This window comes from Xenopus laevis, chromosome 7S, assembly GCF_017654675.1.
Source record: "Xenopus laevis strain J_2021 chromosome 7S, Xenopus_laevis_v10.1, whole genome shotgun sequence".
Classification (NCBI taxonomy): Eukaryota; Metazoa; Chordata; class Amphibia; order Anura; family Pipidae; genus Xenopus; species Xenopus laevis.
In genome coordinates this window covers 107,359,657-107,381,842 of record NC_054384.1, presented here as the reverse complement: position 1 = coordinate 107,381,842, position 22,186 = coordinate 107,359,657, and the positions used below count along the sequence as shown (strand labels likewise).

Genomic DNA, 22,186 nt, shown 5'->3' with positions numbered 1-22,186 from the left:
TATTTCGCTTTTTATTCAGCAGCTCTCCAGTTTGCATTTTCGGCAAATTCTCCTAGCAACCGTGCATTGATTTGAGACTGGAATATGAATAGGAGAGTCCTGAATAGAAAGATGAGTAATAAAAAGTAGCAATAACAATACTTTTGTAGCCTTACAGAGCATTTGTTTTTTTAGGTGGGGTCAGTGACCCCTATTTGAAAGCTGGAAAGAGTCAGAAGAAGAAGGTACTTTTTTTAAAAAAGGAATCAAGGCCAATTGAAAAGTTGCTTAGAATTCTAAAACATAGTAAAAAGCAGGTCTGGACAGTGCATTTCTAATGTATTTTATGTTGATTGACTGTTAGTAAGGTTATTCTTTTCTTTGATATCACAGTTAACGTTTCTAGAAAGTCTCCATGTTCAGATCCAGCGCATTCCTCTTCTTTCTTTCTCTTAACTGGGATGAAGAAATGTCAAATCTTTTTCATTGGCTTTAGTTTGATTTCATGATATTCGGCCGCATCTCTCTTCTGAAGAGCAGTGTAGGGACTTTCAGTGGACTGGGAATTCTGTTAAAATGCATTGACAAAAAAATTACCATTTATCTCTAGTATCTAAATAAATCCAGGATCTCTAATAAGTATCAACCAGTTCACCACCACCCAGGAGCACGGTCAACAGGCTTCAATAAATGAATTACAGATAGAATGTAAATGAATAAACAAATCAATGGCAAGCCAATAGAAAGAGAAGGAATGTTTGGTGCCATTACTGTCTTTCAAGTGGGACTTCATTCCCTTTGTATGTTTCATGCAATTCCTTGGTGATTTCTCCTTCTAGTTTATAGTTGGCAGGTCATAGAACCCTATATAATTATTTTATGGTATCCAATAAACCTTATTTTTAGTGATGGGCGAATTCACGGCGAATTTGTGCGATTCGTGAAACGGGAACGAAAATTCACCAGCGAATGTTCGCCGGCGTCTAAAAAAACAGAAGCCAGCGTAAAAAAAACAGAGGCCGGCGCCGTTTCCCGAATTCGCCCATCACTACTTATTTTTTGACCTCTCAGTGTGGACAGTACATATATAATACATTTTCTGGGTATACATTATATATTTCATTGACAATCACCATTAATGTCAGGTGATCAACCAGGAGAACCATTTGAGATGCTCCTTGGTCAGACCCAGTGCATCCCACTTATTCCATATTCATATCAAATCTCCCCAGTCTGTTTTACCTTTATTACTTCATATAGTGATGTGTCTCTCATCTGAAGGGCAGTGTACGGACTTTCAGGAATCTGGAAATTCTGTAAAAAATTCGACAAAAATCATTAAATTGTAAATTCTAGTTTTTTTCCCCCATAAAAAAATATCAAAAAAATATCAAAAAAAATGTCGCTGCTGGCTGCGAATTTTTCACCGTTACGCGAATTTTACTGGAAATTCACAAATTTTTCCAGCAAAGCGAAACGGCGCAAATTCACCCATCACTAGTTTCAGGCTGTTTTTATTCAAAAACCTGAACAATTTGAGATTTTTGGGCAACAATTACAAAAAGTAGCATGATTTGAATCCTCGCATGATTTTGTCGACACTTTTCCCGCATGTACAATTTTCATTTGGATTTTTTTTTTGTAAATTAAGCCAAAATCATGGTTGGGAGTTAGGTCAAATTCTTATTTTTAATATAAAGAAAAAAAATTGAGTTTCAATAATTACCCCCCTAAAAATTCAAGATCTGCTAAGTTAAAAAACCATGAAAAACTCTAATACAAAACTATAGAAGTCAGTAGGAGCTGCACTGATCCTATTTGACCTTTTTTTTAACCTTTCAGAGCTTTTTGGATATTTTTTGCTAGTGATTGTCTGAAATACTCAAATTTTTAAAGATTTTGTAGATATTCAGGGTTTTTGTTTTGCCTTTCTTTGTGCTTTTTATATTCGGATCTTTCAATAAATTTCTTGGCATTCATGGTTTTAGAGAAAATGAGTTTAATTGTGGTTTCAAGAAGCTCTAATACCACTAAAATTCTACCTTTAACAAATGGGCCTCATCCTGTAGCAGTAAGAAGTCTGTGCATAATGTACAGTCAGGCCCGGATTTGCGGCAAGGCCGCATAGGCCCGGGCCTAGGGCGGCAAAAAAATAGGGGCGGCATGCCGCCCAGCCGCACTATGGGGACGCATGCGTCCCCATTCAATTACAGTAGCTGCGCCAGCGCAAAAACGCTGGCGCGCTGGGAAGGGGAGGTGAGGTGGGCGCTAGGACCGCGCGGCCGCCTGGTCGGACCGCGCGGCCTATGGGCGCCGCACATTGAAATCCGGCGCTGTGTACAGTCAAGGTTATTCAACTTTCACATGAATTGTAATTGTAACTTACTTTCAACCCTAGTAGTTCAGTCTGTGATGTAATTTCCCATGTTTACTATGGAACTTGAAACCTATTGCTTCAGCAAATGTAAAATATAGATGATAACTAATATTCATAATGTTCTAAACATACTAGTTTAGTCTTTATCACATGACATTTATTTCTTATTTATACAGGTACAGTTTCTATTATCCACATATACCCCTTAAGAATCCTGCACAAAGGAACAGAGAGCTATGAAAGTTCCTTAATGTGGTGTGTGGCCAGTTCTGTTTTCTCAGTATAGAGAAATATAAATTTATAAAATTTATAGAAATTTGAATTTTGAATTTTGAAATTTATCATGTACTGTCCCTTTAAGAATTCAAACTCAACTATTCGCCATCTAAAACCTGCCAAATTGGTGTTTTAGCCTATGGGGGACCTCCCACAATCGAGTCTTTGGTGGACTTTTGAAAAAAAAATGAAAAATAAAATGTTTTTTTTGTGAAAAACGTCTTTTTTTTAAAAAAATTGGAGTTTAAGGGATTTGATGGGAGTTTTTAGAAACTCCCATAAGCTCGAAATTCGACCCTTGATATCAAGGGTCAACTATTGAATTGAAAAAACTTTGAAATTCAAATTCAAGAAGACCAACCAAATTAAGTAGAAGTTTTTTTTTTTTTTTTTGGTCGAATAGGTCCAGTTTTGATCCTAGAGGTCCGTATTCAGCCGAATTTGAGTTGTACGAATCGAAGTACAATCAGATTTTTCAAAGTCCAACAAATTGACTCCAAATAGGTTCTAGGAGGTCCCCTATAGGCTAAAACAGCAATTCGGCAGGTTTTAGATGGCGAATGGTCGAAGTCGAATTTTTAAAGAGACAGTACATGATAAATTTCGATATTTGAATTTTCGATTATTTTCAAATTCAAATCGAATTTGGACTATTCCCTAGTCGAATAGCTCGAAGTTTGATTTTTTTTAATTTGAAAATTCACCTTGACCATTGATAAATCTGCACCTTAGTGTTATGGCCTCACCTGATAATCGGTCTCCACCCTCTTGCCTCCTGAAGATTCCCGTTTCTTTGACTTTCTGCATGTGTTTGGGGAACAAAGTTTGACTTTTTTAATAAAAAATTTAGCCAATTAACCACATAACAAGACTTACATTAAAACAAGTGCATGGTTTATTTAAACAATTATCACACTATGCAATAAATTCTTAGATATTATTAGATACAATTTATTTTTGCGTTTTTACATAAATATATTATCCATACATATGCTCTTCTGTATGAATCTAAAAATATCTAAAAAAAATCTAATCACATACCTGAGAAATAAATATAGACCCAGAATCAATAGGATGACCAATACAGCACCAGCTACAGTTCCGATTATAATCCACATTGGCAGTCCCATTTTTGTCGGTACAGCTGCAATAAAAGAAAACAATAGTTAATATTAAGGGGGTTATTTATCCGAATCCATTTTTCTGATTTTGTAAGTAAATAAAAGTAGTACCAAACTAGAATCCCCAATTTGACCTTAAGATATCACAGAAAAAACTCGATAAAATCAGTTCGCAAAAAATAAAAACTCGAACCATTTGGATTTTTGCGAAAAAAACCCAAATGTTTCAGGTTTTATGCCTGAAATGCGAAAATATTTTGTGAAATCAATCGAAACCCCCGATGTTTTCAGATTTTTGGCCGAAACTTAGCGCAGACCATGATATCTTCAAATTTGAAATGGGACCTTTGCCACTGACTTCAATAGGACCCCGGCAACTTGGAGATGGAGTATTTTGGGATTCAGACTTTTACCAACCTCAGGGTATAATAAATCACAATAATGTTGAGTTTATTTTTTGCACTAAAATCATTGAGGGGCGCATTTATCAAGGGTCGAATTTCGAAGGGTTAATAAACCCTCTAATTCGACCCTCGAAGTTAAATCCTTAGAATTTGATATTCGAATTCGAAGTATTTAGCGCAAATGCTTCGATCCAACGATCAAAGTAAAAATCATTCGATCCAACGATAAAATCCTTCGAATTGAACGATTTGAACGATTTTAAGTGATCGATCAAAGGATTTTTATTCAATCAAAAAAATGTTAGAAAAGTTTGGGGAAGGTCCCCATAGGCTAACATTACACCTCGGTAGGTTTAAAGTGGCGAAGTATGTAGTTGAAGTACTTTGACTGGTTGAATAGTTGAACGATTTTTACTTCGAATCGTTCGAATCATTAGATTCAATCAAATTCAATCGAATTTGACCCATTCTATGGTCGAAGTACACAAAAAAATACTTTGAAATTCAAATTTTTTAAAATTCAAATTCTTCACTGCCCCTAACAGTATACAATAACAATTATCATGCACTCATCAGTGTTCCCTTTGGTAAGCCTCATAGCCTCATCATGGCAGATGCTATGTTTTTTCCCTGCTATTCATGCTGCTAAACCATGCAATTTCCATTGTATAATAAAGAGATCAAGGATAATATTCTGTATTTTGTTGCTGAGATTTCTCTTGGGAGACAAAAGGGCTGATGTAAGACCACAAGTGCAAGTGTGCTCTGCTAAAATGTAGCAAAGATGTACCTACACCAATGTCATTTATAAAAGGTACTTGTATCCATTCACACATCTTGCAATTACAAATATTTGCACATAGCACCAAAAAGATAAAAAAAAACCATACCAAACTCCCATAGACAATTTTACCTTATTTATCATCAAAAAACTCAATAAAATCAGTTCAGAATAAAACTTGACAAATTCAGAAGGATATCTTCAAATCTGAAATGGGACCTTTGCCATTGACTTCTACAGGACCTACACAGGTTGTAGATGGAGTATTTTTGGATTCTGACTTTTAGCAGCCTCGGGGTATAATAAATCTTGAAAAATGTGTTTTTTTTCCCCTCTAAAAATTTGTGCTATCTAGTGAAAAAAACTTGAATTTTCAATTTTTTTTTTAAATTCAGACTTAATAAATAACCCCCTTAGTGTTCACATTGAAGCTAAGGAACCTTAGATTTGGCACCACCCTGGAGGCGGCAGTAATTCCAGGTTCCACTATTGGGTAACATCAATAGCTGCTACTTACTTGGGTCAGGTGATCTATTCAATATAACTAGGATACATGAGCTACATTTTCATGCAGAAACCTGCTGTTGGGAGTTGTATTTATAAAGATGTGTGAATTCACAGAGCATAGTCTCAATAGCATCTCAGTGAGTTAGTAGCAGGGGTGTTTATAGCTACAGCAAAACTCCTTTACCCCCTGATCCTATCCCATTGACTAGAATAGGTTATGGCAGCTCTAGACCTATGACCTAAATTATGGCATTAATATTTAAAAAGTCAGGTTGTGAAGTTCCATACAGTATAAACGTGGAATATCTAGGCTGCTGAAAATAAGAAGGTTAACAGGAAGCAAGAGGAAAGCATTTAAAAACCACAAATTAGAGGACACTGGTGCTTCTTTTAATGCTGAAATAAAAAAAAATATATATCAAATTAGGAACGCATTGCTTCATATGCAAAGACTAATCTCCAACATTAAGGGGCACATTTATCAAGGGTTGAATTTTGAGGGTTAATAAACCCTTGAATTCGACCCTCGAAGTTAAATCCTTCGAATTCGAATATTGAATTTGAAGGATTTAGCCCAAATGCTTTGATCAAACGATCGAATAAAAATCGTTCGATCAAACGATAAAATCCTTTGAATCGAACAATTTTAAGCGATCAAGCGAAGGATTTTTATTAGTTCAAAAAAAGGTTAGAAAAGTGCTGTGGAAGGTTCCCATAGGCTAACATTACACCTCGGTAGGTTTAAAGTGGCAAAGTATGAAGTCAAAGTATTTTTTAAAGAGACAGTACTTTGACTATCGAATCGTCGAACGATTTTTACTTCAAATTGTTCGAATCATTAGATTTGATCGAATTAGAATTACTTCGAAATTCGAATTTTTTTACATTTGAATTCTCCACTCGAGCTTAGTAAATCTGCCCCCACGTTTAAGTACAGTATATTAAGTATTAATACTAAAAAGTTATGGTTGAGAACATTGGTCCATTAACAAATAGGAATATTTTGGTTACAATGGAGTCTAAAAATGGAAATGTGCTTAATCAGTTCATTTATTTATTGTATAAAATAGAGGAGCCATAACGGGTCATTTAAAAAGAACCCGGACAAAAGTTCAAGAGAACTGTCCCTTAGGGGCAAATTCACTAACCGGTGAAAATTCGCCAGCGCTGGCTTAGCGCACATCGCAACACTTCGACAGGTCCAAATGCAAAAAACTTAAAATTTTTCAAGATTTATTATACCCCCAGGATATAAAAAGTCTAAATCCGAAAAATCCTCCATCTCAGACCTGCCAAGTAGTGATGGGCGAATTTATTCGCCAGGCGCGAATTCGCGGCGAATTTGCGCGTTTCGCCGCCAGCGAATAAATTCGCGAAACACCCGCGAAAATTCACGGCAAAAATTCGTGGGCGTCAAAAAATTTTTTTCAGAAAAAACGGACGCCGGCGCCAAAAACGGGCGCCGGCGTCAAAAACGAGACGCCGGTGCCGTTTTGCGAATTTTTCGCCGTTTCGCGAATTTCGCGAATTTTTCCGCGAAGCGAAACGGCGCAAATTCGCCCATCACTACTGCCAAGGTTTTATATAAGTCAATGGGAGAGGTCACTATCATATTTGGAAGTTTCTGTGGTCTGCACTGTAACCCAAAAATCCATACATTTTTGGCTTTTCAGGCAAAAATAGATCGATTCGGGTAAAAAATCTGAAAAAAAGAATAATTTGGATTTTCACTCAATTTTATCTGATTAAATCGTGCTTTTTAATAAAAAAATAAGGTCCAATCGTGAATTTAATTTGGTCTGACTTTTTTATTTAAATTCTCAGAGAAATGTGGCTTTTGATAAATAAGGCCCCCCAATGTTATTTATTTATTTATTTTTTAAATGACATTTCGTAAGGTATGGTACCAGTGGATCAGGGGAAATTGGATGTAATTCCAATATTAACAAAGGGATTACAATATTACAATCTCAGCCTGACAGTTTCACCCCGAAGATCGTGTTTTGGATTTGGAGAATGGCAATATACAGTAAGTAGGAATCAGCAGGTCTTTATGAAGGACAGATCAGGTCAGACAGATTTAAAAGCAGGTGACGATGTTACCTGAAAGCAGGTAAGTAGTGCAGCTAGCAGAATAATATAGGCACTGTTTCTATAAACAGACTCATCTAGAAATAAAATAGAATAATAACTTTCCCATGCATTGAATACCAAAATTCATATGATACTTACATAAAACCTGCAGCTCCAAAACACCAGACTTTCCCTCACCCAATGGGTTCCTTGCAGTGCAGGAGAATTTCTCTCTGTCCCACCCAACAGTCACATTTATTATGTTCTGTCCATGTTCCTCTCTCAGCTCCTCAGTCTCATTTCTCTTATTGTTGTACCAGATAAAGTCATTGGCTGCCGGGTTGGCATCACTGGTGCAGATTAAACGAATTTCATCTGACTCTTTAACTTCCTTCTTCCCTTCAAACATAACAACCCTGATGTTTTTTGGAGAGACTGGCACAAAAGAAACAGAACAGAAGAGGGTTATGGGGGTTGTGCTATAGGATGTGCTGCTGAAGGAATGTGGCTATTACAGGCTGCTAAAAATATTACAGTTGTATGAGGCCCCATAGGAATAGGATTTATGGTCGTGGACTGTTTGTGTTACTTAAAAACATAAAGGACACATTGTGTATTGTTTTCAAACACCGAAGAAGAAGTATGTTATACTTTTCAAATTTGTTTTAATTGTTTAAATATTGTCTATATAAAATATATTTTTTAAATTCATTATCTTTCCAAGTTCTTCCTTTTGCCAGTTGCAGCTCAGTAAACCAGAAACCCAACTCTCTTAATCGATAGTCTTGTAATTTCATCCTAAACATTCTGTTAGGGAGACCTCAGAGGGGTTCAGATGACACAAAATATTATTACTATTGCAACAGCAGCTATCACTAAATGCATGCATGAACAGCCTAAGGTACTTACATTTTATATTTAATGTGGTCATGTGTTGGGATTTGAGACCATTTGGATAAGTAGCCTCACATTCAAGTGTAGTTCCATGGTCCTGGTATGACGGGAGATATGCCATAACAGTATCAACTTTCCATACTCCATCCTTAAGTTTCTCCTGCGTTGCAGTGAGATTATATCCATCTTTGTTCCAACGTAGAGTAGGGGGACTGGAGGGGCAGGTGTGTTCTACAGAGCAGGAGATGGAGACACTTTCTTCCTCTTTTAGGCTTGAGGGTATCTGTATTGATGGCTTATTGGGAACATCTAGAAGAAATCATCTATTCGGTTACTAGGGGTTAAGGGAGTTAATGATCCAGTCTTCCCTCATGTCTTCCACTCAACCCTTTGCTACTTATCCCTGCAACATCCCTTTAACACATGGCTCAATGCAACTTCAAACAAGTTCAGCTTGAGCCCAATAAATGGATATTATGTTAAATGTTTGGTTTTTATATCATTTCATTTTAAACATGAATAAATAGTGTGGAAATGCTTTGTTTGCATCCCATCCTACCTCCTTGGTTCTCTAGAGTTGTTGTTGGTGGAGATTATGTTTATTCAAATTCTTTGCTTATCCTGATTAGTGATTGTCGAATGTGACTCATTTTGATTCCCCAAAAATTAGCAAAACTGCAAAAATTCACCAAAATGCATTGAAGTCTATGGGCATCAAAATGATTTTGATGTGCAGCAAATTTTTTTTCGCCCATTGGAGTCTATTACCGTTATTTTCGCGGCAAACTCTGTGAATAATTTTGCTTATCACCAACTAATAATAAATAGAACACATCTAAATAAAAGCCAATGTGTTTGGCTCCTGAAATTCAATTTGATATTCAATTCAATTCACATAAAAACTCTGTTGAAGTCCATGGGGAAAAAAACTGGAACTGAATTTGGAGAAAAAGTCTGGAGAAAGAGAGAACTTTTCTCACTGAATTGAATCTGGTCCATAGTATCACAATGTCGCAAACAGATGTATATTATGTTATTTTTAAAAGGAAGGGTGTGTCAATAAAATTTCGATTTTTCCAGGATCGTTTTATCCTTTGATTAGTTTACACCTTCTAATTAAGCACAATGATGAACGTTGGATGGAGTATTAATAGAATTTATATTGATATGCAAGGTTTCATTGTCAAGATTGAGAACTAACTACTCAAATGGTGGATCTTCTGGAGTTTAGGGTATTTAATTTATTGGCACTCTAAGTTCTTTCTAAAATGGTTTGGGGGCAAATACAGGTATACCAACACTGCAATTTAGATTTCGTCTGAATCTGGAGAAGAAAATTTGTATTGCCTTCATGAAAAATGGAAAGCTGTTCCAAGTGAAATTAAAAATAACCCATTGTATAGAGATATGCTAGTAATTGGGAAACTACTGTTTTAATATCATAAATGTAACTACTCAGAAACCATATCCACAAATGAATGTCCTATGTAGTGTTACATAGTGATGGGCGAATTTTCGCGGCCGTTTTGCGAATTTATTCTCTGGCGGCGAATCGCTCGAATTCATGCCTTGCGAATAAATTCGCCCATCACTAGTGTTAGATCCTGAGCCAGTATGGGTATCACTTTTAGCTGTGTGATTATATGGGTGCTCTCATATTTCCCATGGAGCAGCTTACCTGATAAGTAGACCTTCACAGTCTGACAATCAGTGATATCATCACAGTTTCCATGTATGTAGGGATAATAAGTGCCTGTTTCTTGCACATCATTAATCCTCAGGGAGCAACTGTTTGTTTCATTGACGACCAGGGAAGTGCGACCTCTGTAACGCTCATATATTTGAGATGAAAAATATTGGTCAAAAATAATCTCATCATATGGTAATAATTTCTTGTACCAAATCAGATTGACGTAATCCAAGTCCACAGAGTGGATGAATGAGCAGGGAATCTCCACACAGGATCCTCTCAATGCTCTGATGGATTTAGGGAGGGTAATCGTGGAATCCTGACTGTAGGAACCTGGGAACCAGCCTGACAAACAGACACATTAGTGCAACACAAACAGCTTATAGAATTTTTTACCACCTATATTGCTCTAAGAACAATGAACGTTTATAAAGTAACAACTGTCTAACAAAAGAATGCTCGGGACCTGGGGCTTTCTGGATAATGATTTTTCCCTAATTAGGTCTTTTAGAAAATCATATAAACACTAAATAAACCCAATAGGTTGGTTTTGCTTCCAATAAGGATTAGTTATGTCTTAGTTGGGACAAGGTACGGTTTTATTATTATAGAGAAAAGGGAAATCATTTTTAAGATTTTTGGGTTATTTGGATAAAATGCAATCTATGGGAGACAGTTTTACCGTAATTTGGAGCTTTGTGGATAATAGGTTTCCTGAATAACCAATCCAGTACCTATATATTTTATTGTGTTTTTTCTCCAGCATGATGCTACTTTTTGGAAAAAGAAAAGGCACTACATTTGTTTTATTTCAGCTACAAATTTACTCATTACATTTATTGAAAACCCCCATTTACATTTTTTTTTGTTCTTGTGCCATCATCCACTCATACATTTGCAGTGTTTTACAATACAAATCACATAGGGTTTTTTTTTTTTATCAAAGTCCAAACTTATCTCAATATTTTCTGCTACAAACTCCAATCAAATCTGCTGGGGTTTCTTATGCTTATTTATTATTACATTTTCCTGAAAATGTCACGATTTTTTTCAGATTTTTCAACCGAAAACTCATATTTTTTTCAGATTTTTCACCCGAAAATTCAGATTTCTTATGCTTTTTGCCTCAAAACTCAGAAAATGTTGGGGTATTGCAGGAAACCCAGCGCACATTAAAAAATCATTGGGACTTCTCCCATTGACTTATATGCAACCTCGACAGGGCGGAGATGCCCGATTTTCAGATTCAGACTTTTCCCTCCTTGGGGTTTAATAAATTCTGAAAAATCCATGATTTTTTAAAAGTCAGATTTTATAAAAAAAAAATCATGAATGTTTCGTGATTTTTGCATTCGGAGTTTAGGAAATAACCCCCATAGTGTTTTCGTTTATTTCATAATATGTACATTATGGTGCAGTGTTGGCTTTACCTTGAAGAACAACCATAAGAATGATCCTATGAAAGTGTTTGTAGTGCTCCATCATGTAATATCTCACCCAGAAGTGTCCTTCTTCCTGCATTAAACAGCAAACAAAATGTACAAAAAGCACCAAAAATGTAAAATGTATAAAATAACTTTGAATGATAACTACATATGCTCTTGTGCAATGCCCCTCAGTTAAAGGGATACTGTCATGGAAAAACATGTTTTTTTTTCAAAACACATCAGTTAATAGTGCTGCTCCAGCAGAATTCTGCACTGAAAAGAGCAAACAGATTTTTTTATATTTCATTTTGAAATCTGACATGGGGCTAGACATATTGTCAGTTTCCCAGCTGCTCCCAGTCATGTGACTTGTCCTCTGATAAACTTCAGTCACTCTTTACTGCTGTACTGCAAGTTGGAGTGATATTACCCCCTCCCCCCAGCAGCCTAACAACAGAACTATGGGAAGGTAACCAGATGCAGCTCCCTAACACAAGATAACAGCTGCCTGGTAGATCTAAGAACAACACTCAATAGTAAAATCCAGGTCCCACTGAGGCACATTCAGTTACATTCAGTAAGAGAAACAACAGCCTGCCAGAAAGCAGTTCCATCCTAAAGTGCTGGCTCTTTCTGAAAGCACATGACCAGGCAAAATGACCTGAGATGCAACTACACACCAATATTACAACTAAATACACTTGCTGCTTCAGGAATGAACTTTTATATTGTACAGTGAATTATTTGCAGTGTAAAGAGTGTCATTTAGAAATAAAAACTAAATCATAAAATCATGACAGAAACTGATTTTTCCATAGTGAAATAAAGGAATTCTAAACAACTTCCTAAAATACACTCATTCCCCGTTTTACTTCAGTAAAATTTTTTTGGAAAAGTGTAATAAAATATGTGAAATGGTGACATTCTATCAAATATTTGCAAAAACAAGAATTTCACTGTGAATTTGCATCAGCTGAAAAAATTTGCTCTTTCCTACTGTCCACACAACCGAGGCACGGGATACACATTGATAAATACAGATATGATTTCACTACTGAGGCAGAATAATAATAAAAGATTGCCCCATTTCTTCATACCGCCGTTTATGCTATTTTCTTTTACGCTACATATCTTCTTAAAGGAACAGTAACATCAAAAAATGAAAGTGTTTTAAAGTAATGAAAATATAAAGCAGTGTTGCCCTACACTGGTAAAACTGGTGTGTTTGCTTAAGAAACGCTACTATTGTTTATATAAACAAGCTGCTGTGTAGCAATGGGGGCAGCCATTCAAGCACAGGATACACAGTAGATAACAGATAAGTACTACTATAGTTTATATAAACAAGCTGCTGTGTAGCCATGGGGGCAGCCATTCAAGCACAGGATACACAGTAGATAACAGATAAGTACTACTATAGTTTATATAAACAAGCTGCTGTGTAGCCATGGGGGCAGCCATTCAAGCACAGGATACACAGTAGATAACAGATAAGTACTACTATTGTTTATATAAATAAGATGCTGTGTAGCCATTGGGGCAGCCATTCAAGCACAGGATACACAGTAGATAACAGATAAGTACTACCATAGTTTATATAAACAATCTGCTGTGTAGCCATGGGGGCAGCCATTCAAGCACAGGATACACAGTAGATAACAGATAAGTACTACTATAGTTTATATAAACAAGCTGCTGTGTAGCAATGGGGGCAGCCATTCAAGCACAGGATACACAGTAGATAACAGATAATTACTACTATAGTTTATATAAACAAGCTGCTGTGTAGCCATGGGGGCAGCCATTCAAGCACAGGATACACAGTAGATAACAGATAAGTACTACTATAGTTTATATAAACAATCTGCTGTGTAGCCATGGGGGCAGCCATTCAAGCACAGGATACACAGTAGATAACAGATAAGTACTACTATAGTTTATATAAACAAGCTGCTGTGTAGCAATGGGGGCAGCCATTCAAAGGAGAAAAGGCTCAGGTTACACAGCAGATAACTGATAAGCTCTGTCTGTCTAATGGTGTTATCTGTTATCCATTAGTTAACCTGTGCCATATAGCCGTTTTTTCAATTTCTGCCATTGCAGCAGCTTGTTTATATGAACTATAGTAGAGTTTCTGAAGCAAACAGATCAATTTTACCAGTGCAGGACAACACTACAAGATATTTTCATTACTTTAAAACACTTACATTTTTTGGTGTTACTGTTCCTTTAAATCTATTGAGTTGATAGAGTTCATGACATGTTGTTCTTAACTGGTACAATGTCCTTGTTTCTTCTACAGAACTTGGAGCTTTTGTATTTATGTCACTTGCAAATTCAACGTCGTTGAATTAAAAATGTCCAGAGCCACCACGGAGGATCCATTTAATGATTTCTAATGTGTTACTTCATATCTGTTAAAGAAGTATATTTTGGGTTAGGATGACCATAATGATACTGGTTTTAGATAGATGTGTCCCAGGTTTTATGTATGATTATCACTAGAACCTTTCATCTCAGTGTTTCATGTTAAAATGGGGAAGTGCCTATGAAGCAATGTTTTCCAGATTATGAATCACAGTTGTCACTGCTCCAGTAGAGATGCCGGTCTTATTACTATATGACAGTTCAATTCATATTCAATTCACCTACCACTTTACATAGTTGGGGGCTTATATTGGAAGATTAGGTGTATGTGACTTGAGGGTTTAAATGTCTCCCACACCTTACTGCCAATGATGTGCCGTATCAAAGACTAAGCTCCTGCCTACTTCCTTGTACATTCCCCATCTCAATAAAATAAACATGGTGGCAACGGATTCAGAGTAGGAATGATAAAACACAAAGCAGTTGTAACAAACACACAACCTGAATCTCTACATCAAAACATAAAATAACATATTCCCACTTACCTTTAACAATCAACTTCAGCCGCTATTTCCAGCAATAAGTGAAAACTTGCAGAAGTGAGTGGAAAAGCTCTTGTGCCAGTAAAGCCGTAACCACAGAGGAAATGAAGAAACCCATGTGTGACATAAGCAAACATGGAAACAGTGTCTACTGAAGGTTTCATTAGATGTTGGCACATTGTTGGAAGAATTTTCTTCTTTTATCTGCAATGTGTGAGCCGGGGAGAGCCTGAGGCTGTCAATGAATTGCACCGACTCAGTAACATCACTTCTATCTCAACCAGATATGGTATTAAGGGAGGGTCTGGTGATGCCAACGCACAACATCAGAATGGTGTGAAAATCACCTTTAAAGGCCAATAAAGTCATTGGAACTCTGCCAGCTATGGTCATATTGCTGGTGGTAGGCTATCCTATGCTTAGATTGGATAGTATATATCTGGTTTGACCTTGTTAAAAACCCATATTATGGTTATGAGATAATTTGGTTATTTGTTTAGCCTAGCAACCAAGCAACAGTACTACTGAGATGAGCAGAAATAGATTCAAATTAAAATCTTACAGTCTCTATGTTTTGGGTATCAGGGTCAGTGACCCAGACAACCCAAGTAGTATTTCTAACTGCAGGCAAGAAAGATTAGTAGAATTGGAAGGCTAACAGTAAAAAAAAAATTAAGACCAGTTGGAAAGTGAATCAGAATAAGTCTATAAGTGTATAAGAAGGGAACATTTTAAGTGCTAAAAGGCAATTAGTGATGGGCGAATTTATTCGCCAGGCGCGAATTTGCGGCGAATTTGCGCGATTCGCGGCAGGTGAATAAATTCGCGAAACGGCCGCGAAAATTCGCTTAAAAAATTCGCCGGCGTCAAAAACGGGTGCCGGCGTCAAAAACGGGCGCCGGCGCTTCGGCAAAGCGAAACGGCGCAAATTCGCCCATCACTAAAGGCAATATGTACAATGCTAACCTGCAATATAATAACTGTTTAAAAGTGATCAGCAAAACTGTCCCATTTTGATTCGCAGAAAAATTATCGAAACTACGAATAAATTTGTGAAACATTAGAATTTCGCAAACCGCATTGAAGTCAATGGAATTTTTACGCGCACAACAATTTTTCTCGCACGACAATGCCCATTTTTTTATGGCAATTTTTTTTATCCTAATGCATTAAAGTCAATGGGTGTTTTTTCTTATGGCGACTTTTTTCTCCAAATGCATTAAAGTCAATGGGCGTCTTTTCTTATGGCGACTTTTTTTCTCCAGATGCATTAAAGTCAACAGGCAATTTTTATTATGGGCGCTTTTTCGTGATGAATTTTTCCGCGGCAAACTTTCGCCATAGTTTCACGAAAGAATTTGCACATTGTGAAATTTGGAATTTTGCAGCGAATTCATGGCTAGCGAATAAATGTTCATGCAATATATTTCCATGTTTATTGAATTACATTTAAGATGTTCTACACAGTGTGGGCATGAAGGGTGGGATATGTGGTTTCTTTAGGTCATGAGTACTAGGAACTCTTGCATCTTATACAGATCACAGATCTTGCAAACTCACAGCTAATATTTGGCACAATTACATGGCAACCGATGTATAGATATTATAGCTATCCTAGCAGCATGGACGCTTTAATTCTTTTTAAAAAAACACTCTAAAAATATGGAGACCTGCAGTGAAGGGGAAAAAAACCATGCACAAACTGCAAACATGTCAACCCCCTCCCATATTATTTGGAGAGAGTGTAGAAGAGGAAGTTTCCTTTCCTGAACCACAAATGTTTTTTTAATTTTTTTTCTCTTAAAGGGAAGAAATCAGGCACAAACTGCAGAGATGCCAACCCCTACCATATTATTGGAGGGAGTCTATAAGAGAAAGTTTTCTTTCCTAAAACACAAGTGGTTTTTTTTCCCTTTACCCCCTAGAGTCCTATCTATAGATAAACTGAGAAAGAAACTCCTTGGACAAAGTTCTTTCCATATTGTATGAACATAATTCTTTATGCCTCTCAAACTGTGACATACTAGTTAGGCAGAAACCATGGAGAAATGCTGCTGCCACAAATATGGCTCTTTAATGTGGTAAAGCCCAACTAGACACGGTTTTCATCAAATCCCTTTTGGGACCCCGGAACTTTCTGCTGCGGTTCTAGCTGAGATCCCGCTAACTTCAGAGACCAGACTTCCGACACACAGTACAGGCTAAGATCAGGCAAGAGATGCGGTCAAAAACAGGCAAAGGGTCAAGGGCAGAGGGCAAGAATTGTAGTCAAACAGGCAGAGATCAGGAACCAGAAAAACACAATGGGAATAAGAAAGGATCTGAACACAACCAGAAGCCAGCTTGGGCAAAGGGATAATGAGAGAATGGTTTTCAATTGGGAGTTTTGATGCCAAAACAAGAGCAGGAAGTGAGGGAGCAGAAGGAGAAACATAACCCTAAACAAAGATGGCGACTACATCTGCAGAATGCGGCAAATGCCAGTAGGGACATGATTGAGGCGGTGTAGCTTATACAAATTCGAAGATACTCTGGTATTGCTTTGTGGGCAAGAAGATATAATGTAAACAGTCTCTGTGTATCGCCGATCAGTGCTGGCCCACTCTCCACAACAGGAATCGCTACACAATACCTTTGAAAAGCGGCTTTTATTTTGGCTCCATAAGTGATAACAGGCAGTGGGTAAGTGGTACAAGCTAACGCATTTCATGTCCTTCCTATTGGCACTTCATCATCTGATGAAGTGCCAATAGGAAGGGCACAAAACGCGTTAGGCGTTACATAAATACAAGTACAAATCCAAGTAAATACAGATTTAGCTTGGAGCGTAATATTTAGTTACAAGGGGCCTGTATTTTTCTGGCCTACATGGTGGAAGGCATTGTTGACCACTCCCCTTTTAAACTACACCCACTTTAAGACACACATTAATGCTGGTAGCACACCATAAAACCAAATGTTTTATGGCTCATTGCAGGGATATAACTTACCACTCAAATGTGGAAAAATGTTTTGTCATTAAGACATAGACTCAAATCTTTATGCCTCCTCCTCCCCTGTGGATAGCACAGCAGCCCCTAGCACATGACTAAACACTTTGTGGACCCCCTAATGAACATTTCCAAATGCTAACAAACTCCCACCAGGCTCACCTCCCACATACAGAGTATGACACACAGGCAGAGTATGGCACAAAACGCAGAGAATGGCACACACAGGCAGAGTATGGCACAAAATGCAGAGAATGGCACACACAGGCAGAGAATGGCACACACAGGTAGTGTAGATCAGGGTAAGACACAGAAATGTATCAGGGTCACTCTAAGATGAGCAGCAGAACTACACTATGTATAGTAACACAAAGCCAATACTACTCCTACAGTTTGTATGAGTGTGTGAACAGGTGAACAATATGGCCACTGACTGAGGTGTGATCAATGCAGGGTGTTGCAGGTGTGGACAATACAGGTACTTACTGGTGTGAACAGTATAGGGGATTACAGGTGTGAACAGTATAGGGGATTACAGGTGTGAACAATGGAGGGCTTTTACAGGCTGAATCTGGGGTGTGAACAATGCAGGCGCCAGTTGATCTCACTTCTGATACCTTTTGAAGTTTACACAAAGCTAAGCAATCACAGCAGCCAGACATAAATGGAGGGCCACACAGTGATGGGCAGCAGGCCGCATCCAGCATGTGGGCCGCCAGTTGGAAAGTACCGATCTAATGTATCATATCTGGCAGTAAAAGCACTTCAGGGAGAAAATCCCACAATTTTACAATTGTAACAAACCCATTTTGCTTCTTGAGATGTAACCTCATTTCTTCTAATCATTATGGGTCCTCAAGTCTACTGGAAGGATCTACTGGTAAATAAAACATTAGGGAGTGTTTCATATGCCCCCTTATATATTCAGATATAGATATCATATCCCCCTTATGTGCTTCCTCTCTTCTGAAAACAACCCCAAGTTGCGAGTTCCTTGAGACCTTCCATACCCTTTATTAGCTCAGGATTTCCTGGGTGAGCACCCTTAGGCAGTGCGGGCCTTGTGCCCACCCGCACTACTTTACCCGCGAGCGCATGCACCGAAACACTGGGGAGCTGCATGTCCCCACTACTCCCCAAAAAGCAGCTGGGCGTCATCCCGCCCCTATTATTGTGCTGCCCTTGGCCCATGCCTATATGGCCTCGCCACAAATCTGGGCCTGAGCTTAGCTGCTTTTCTTTGGACTCTCCCTAATCCAATAATATTCTGTTTGGGCTCTGGGATCCAAAACTGCATGACATATTCTAGATGGGGCTCTCAGTTGCACTGGAATTGAGGGACCAATGCTGCACTGGGAATAGTAGGCTTATATATTGAAAATAGTAGCTGGCCAACCTTTAGCACACAGACTTTCATGTAACCCATATAAGTGTCCTTCATAACATAACAAGGTAAAACATTGCTCCATAGAGGTTCTACTAAAACAAACAAGAACATTTGTTAAAAAATATTGCATTTTATACACATGAATAGCATTAAGATTTCAACACTCTAACTTTGTTTGTTAATAATGTATTAATGTTCCAGCTTACATTTCTTCCACAATTCAAGGAAATCAGGGAAATGTTTGCAAGTTAAAATCCAAGCCTTCTAAACATAAATTTTAAATATTTACAAATAGAAAAAAAATCTAAAAGACACGAATATAAAAGTTTGAGATATGTCTGTATAATTAACTTTAAAACTATTTTACTTTTGGAGTTTTGAGTCCTAATTTGTCACTATAAATGGAATAATTGGATTTTCAGTTAATTTGATTTACATATTTGTGTAAGTTTTTTTTCCATAAATAAGCAATAAAGTTTTAGAGAAATCTTTTCTTTTTGTTTTTTTCCTTTTGAAACTTCTCAAATTCATATTTTATTTCCTAATTCAATCTGCCTCCTGGCTTTTTAAGGGTATGAAGGTATGTATTGGCATGGCTTTGTATTTTCACTTGTGTAATATGTATTTTGAAACTTGTTTATTACAAAAAAATTGTGTCTCTTGCTAAAGAAAAAAACAAAAAAATGACCTCTGACTTATATGAGAAGTATAGTATTGATGACTTCTTATTATAAAATATATATCTATAATTAACAATAAGGGATACCTTACATGGGATGAGCCCAATGATTTACTTGATGCAGTTCATACACTTAAAGGGATACTGTCATGGGAAAACATGTTTGTTTTCAAAATGCATCAGTTGATAGTGCTAGCTCCAGCAGAGTGAAATTTATTTTTCAAAAGAACAAACAGATTTTTTTATATTTTTATATATTTTTTATTTTTATATTTTATTTTGAAATCTGACATGGGGCTAGACATAGTGTCAGTTTCCCAGGTGTCCCCAGTCATGTGACTTGTGCTCTGAAAAACTTCAGTCACTCTTTACTGCTGTAATGCAAGTTGGAGTGATATCATGCCCCCCCCAGCAGCCCAACAACAGAACAATGGGAAGGTAACCAGATAGCAGCTCCCTAACACAAGATAACAGCTGCCTGGTAGATCTAAGAACAACACTCAATAGTAAAATCCAGGTCCCACTGAGACACATTCAGTTACATTGAGTAGGAGAAACAACAGCCTGCCAGAAAGCAGTTCCATCCTAAAGTGCTGGCTCTTTCTGAAATCACATGACCAGGTAAAATGAGCTGAGATGCACCTACACACCAATATTACAACTAAAAAAATACATTTGTTGGATTAGGAATGAAATTTTATATGGTAGAGTGAATTATTTGCAGTGTCATTTAGAAATAAAAACTACACCATAAAAATCATGACAGAATCCCTTTAAGTCTTTACATGAAGTCTCAATCCATGTTTTTGGCATAGAATTCCTTGGTGACGTATCCTAATATTTTACAATAGGGAGTTATTTATTTGCATGATATTTATCTTTTTCTCTGTATAGTTAAATATGCAACATATTATGTGTTATTAATAATAATTGCTGTTTTAGCCTATCATCAATTTCTGTTCACGGATCCGCGCACACTCAATTCTCTGCAGTTGGGGGCGTGACTCCTCTTTTTATTGCTATATCAACAACAGTATCAACATTTCGGGTAAAAACCCCTTGAAATGTTGATACTGTTGGTGATATAACAATAAAAAGAGGGGTCACAGAGAATTGAGTGTGTGCGGATCCGTGAACAAAAATTACTGTTGCTAAGGGACCCTGCTGGATCAACGGAGGACCAGCACCACCATTGCAATGGGAGTGAACTGCAGGAGTGCGGTAGATAAAACATCCTAAATGTAGGGGCAGATTTACATAGGGTCGAATATCGAGGGTTCATTAACCCTCGATATTCAACTGCCGAAGGTAAATCCTTCGACTTCGAATATCGAAGTCGAAGGATTTACTGCAATTAGTTTGATCGAACGATCAAACGAAAAATCGTATTTTCGAACGATTAAATCCTTCGAATCGAACGATTCGAAGGATTTTAATCCATCAATCGAACAAACGATTTTTCTACGACCAAAAAAAGCTAAGAAAGCCTATGGGGACCTTCCCCATAGGCTAACATTGCACCTCGGTAGTAGGGGTCGAAGTTTTTTTTCAACAGACAGTACTTCGATTATCAAATGGTCGAATATTCGAACGATTTTTAGTTTGAATCTTTGGATTCGAAGTCAAAGTCGTAATCGAAGGTCGAAGTAGCCAATTCGATGGTCGAAGCAGCCAAAAAAAACATTTGAAATTCGAAGTTTTTTTATACTATTCCTTCACTCGAGCTAAGTAAATGGGCCCTGTAATGTCTGCCCAGTAGCAGTAACCCATGGCAACCAATAAAATGTTTCTTTTAAACAGGTGGCCAGTAATTGCCTCCTGCTGATGGGTTACCACAGGTTACTGCACCTGGGCAGACTCAGGGGCTCATTTAACTTTTTTTTTTCATTTTATCAAATTTTATTTTTTAGCACTAAAAATCTTGGGTTTTATTTCTGATTACTCTAAACCACAACAAAAAAAAGTATTTATTAAGCATTAAAAACTCGTTAAAAAACTTTAGTTTGCCATCTAAAAGTTGTCAAGGTCCTATAGAAGTGAATAAGAGCTGCCCGTATGCAATATTTCTTTAATTTGGCTTTTGGAGGTTTTTGGGGTTTTTATCTCTAGTAATTGCAAACAAAGGGGCAAATTTACTTAAGGTCGAATATCGAGGGTTAATTAACCCTCGATATTCGACTGCCGAATTGAAATCCTTCGACTTCGAATATCAAAGTCGAAGGATTTACCGCAATTCGTTTGATCGAATCGTTCGATTTGAAGGATTTTAATCCATCGATGGGTCGATTTTTCTTCGACCTAAAAAAGCTAGCAAAGCCTATGGGGACCTTCCCCATAGGCTAACATTGACTTCGGTAGGTTTTAGGTGGCGAACTAGGGGGTCGAAGTTTTTTTTAAAGAGACAGTACTTCGACTATCGAATGGTCGAATAGTCGAACGTTTTTTAGTTCGAAATGTTCCATTCGAAGTTGAAGTGGTAGTCGAAGTAGCCAATTCGATGGTCGAAGTAGCCAAAAAAATCATTCCAAATTCGAAGTTTTTTTTATTCTATTCCTTCATTTGAGCTAAGTAAATGGGCCCCAAAACATTTGAGGAGTTAGAGGTTTTCTTTGTCTTATTAGGATCCCTCTGTTTTTTTTTTTTCATTAGTGATTTTTATATTCTCATCTTTTAATAAATTATATGGAATTTG

The 22,186-nt window shown here is 37.2% G+C and overlaps 1 protein-coding gene across 2 annotated transcripts; it reads right to left on the bottom strand.

Moving 5' to 3' along the window:
- Positions 1-202: 202 nt before the first annotated feature.
- On the bottom strand, positions 203-14,527 carry LOC108705112 (sialic acid-binding Ig-like lectin 13). 2 transcript variants are annotated; one of them, XM_041571708.1, is made up of 9 exons: positions 14,442-14,527; positions 11,533-11,617; positions 10,091-10,447; positions 8,428-8,721; positions 7,678-7,953; positions 3,674-3,776; positions 3,379-3,433; positions 1,222-1,293; positions 203-547 (listed from the first exon to the last, which is right to left on the bottom strand). In XM_041571708.1, exons 2-9 carry the CDS (start codon positions 11,585-11,587, stop codon positions 452-454), a joined length of 1,308 nt encoding a protein of 435 aa, XP_041427642.1. In that variant the 5' UTR covers positions 11,588-11,617; positions 14,442-14,527; the 3' UTR covers positions 203-451. The 2 variants fall into 2 exon arrangements, with proteins under 2 accessions (XP_041427642.1, XP_041427643.1); XM_041571709.1 differs by lacking the exon at positions 14,442-14,527 and adding an exon at positions 13,804-13,999.
- Between the last annotated feature and the right edge of the window lie 7,659 nt (positions 14,528-22,186).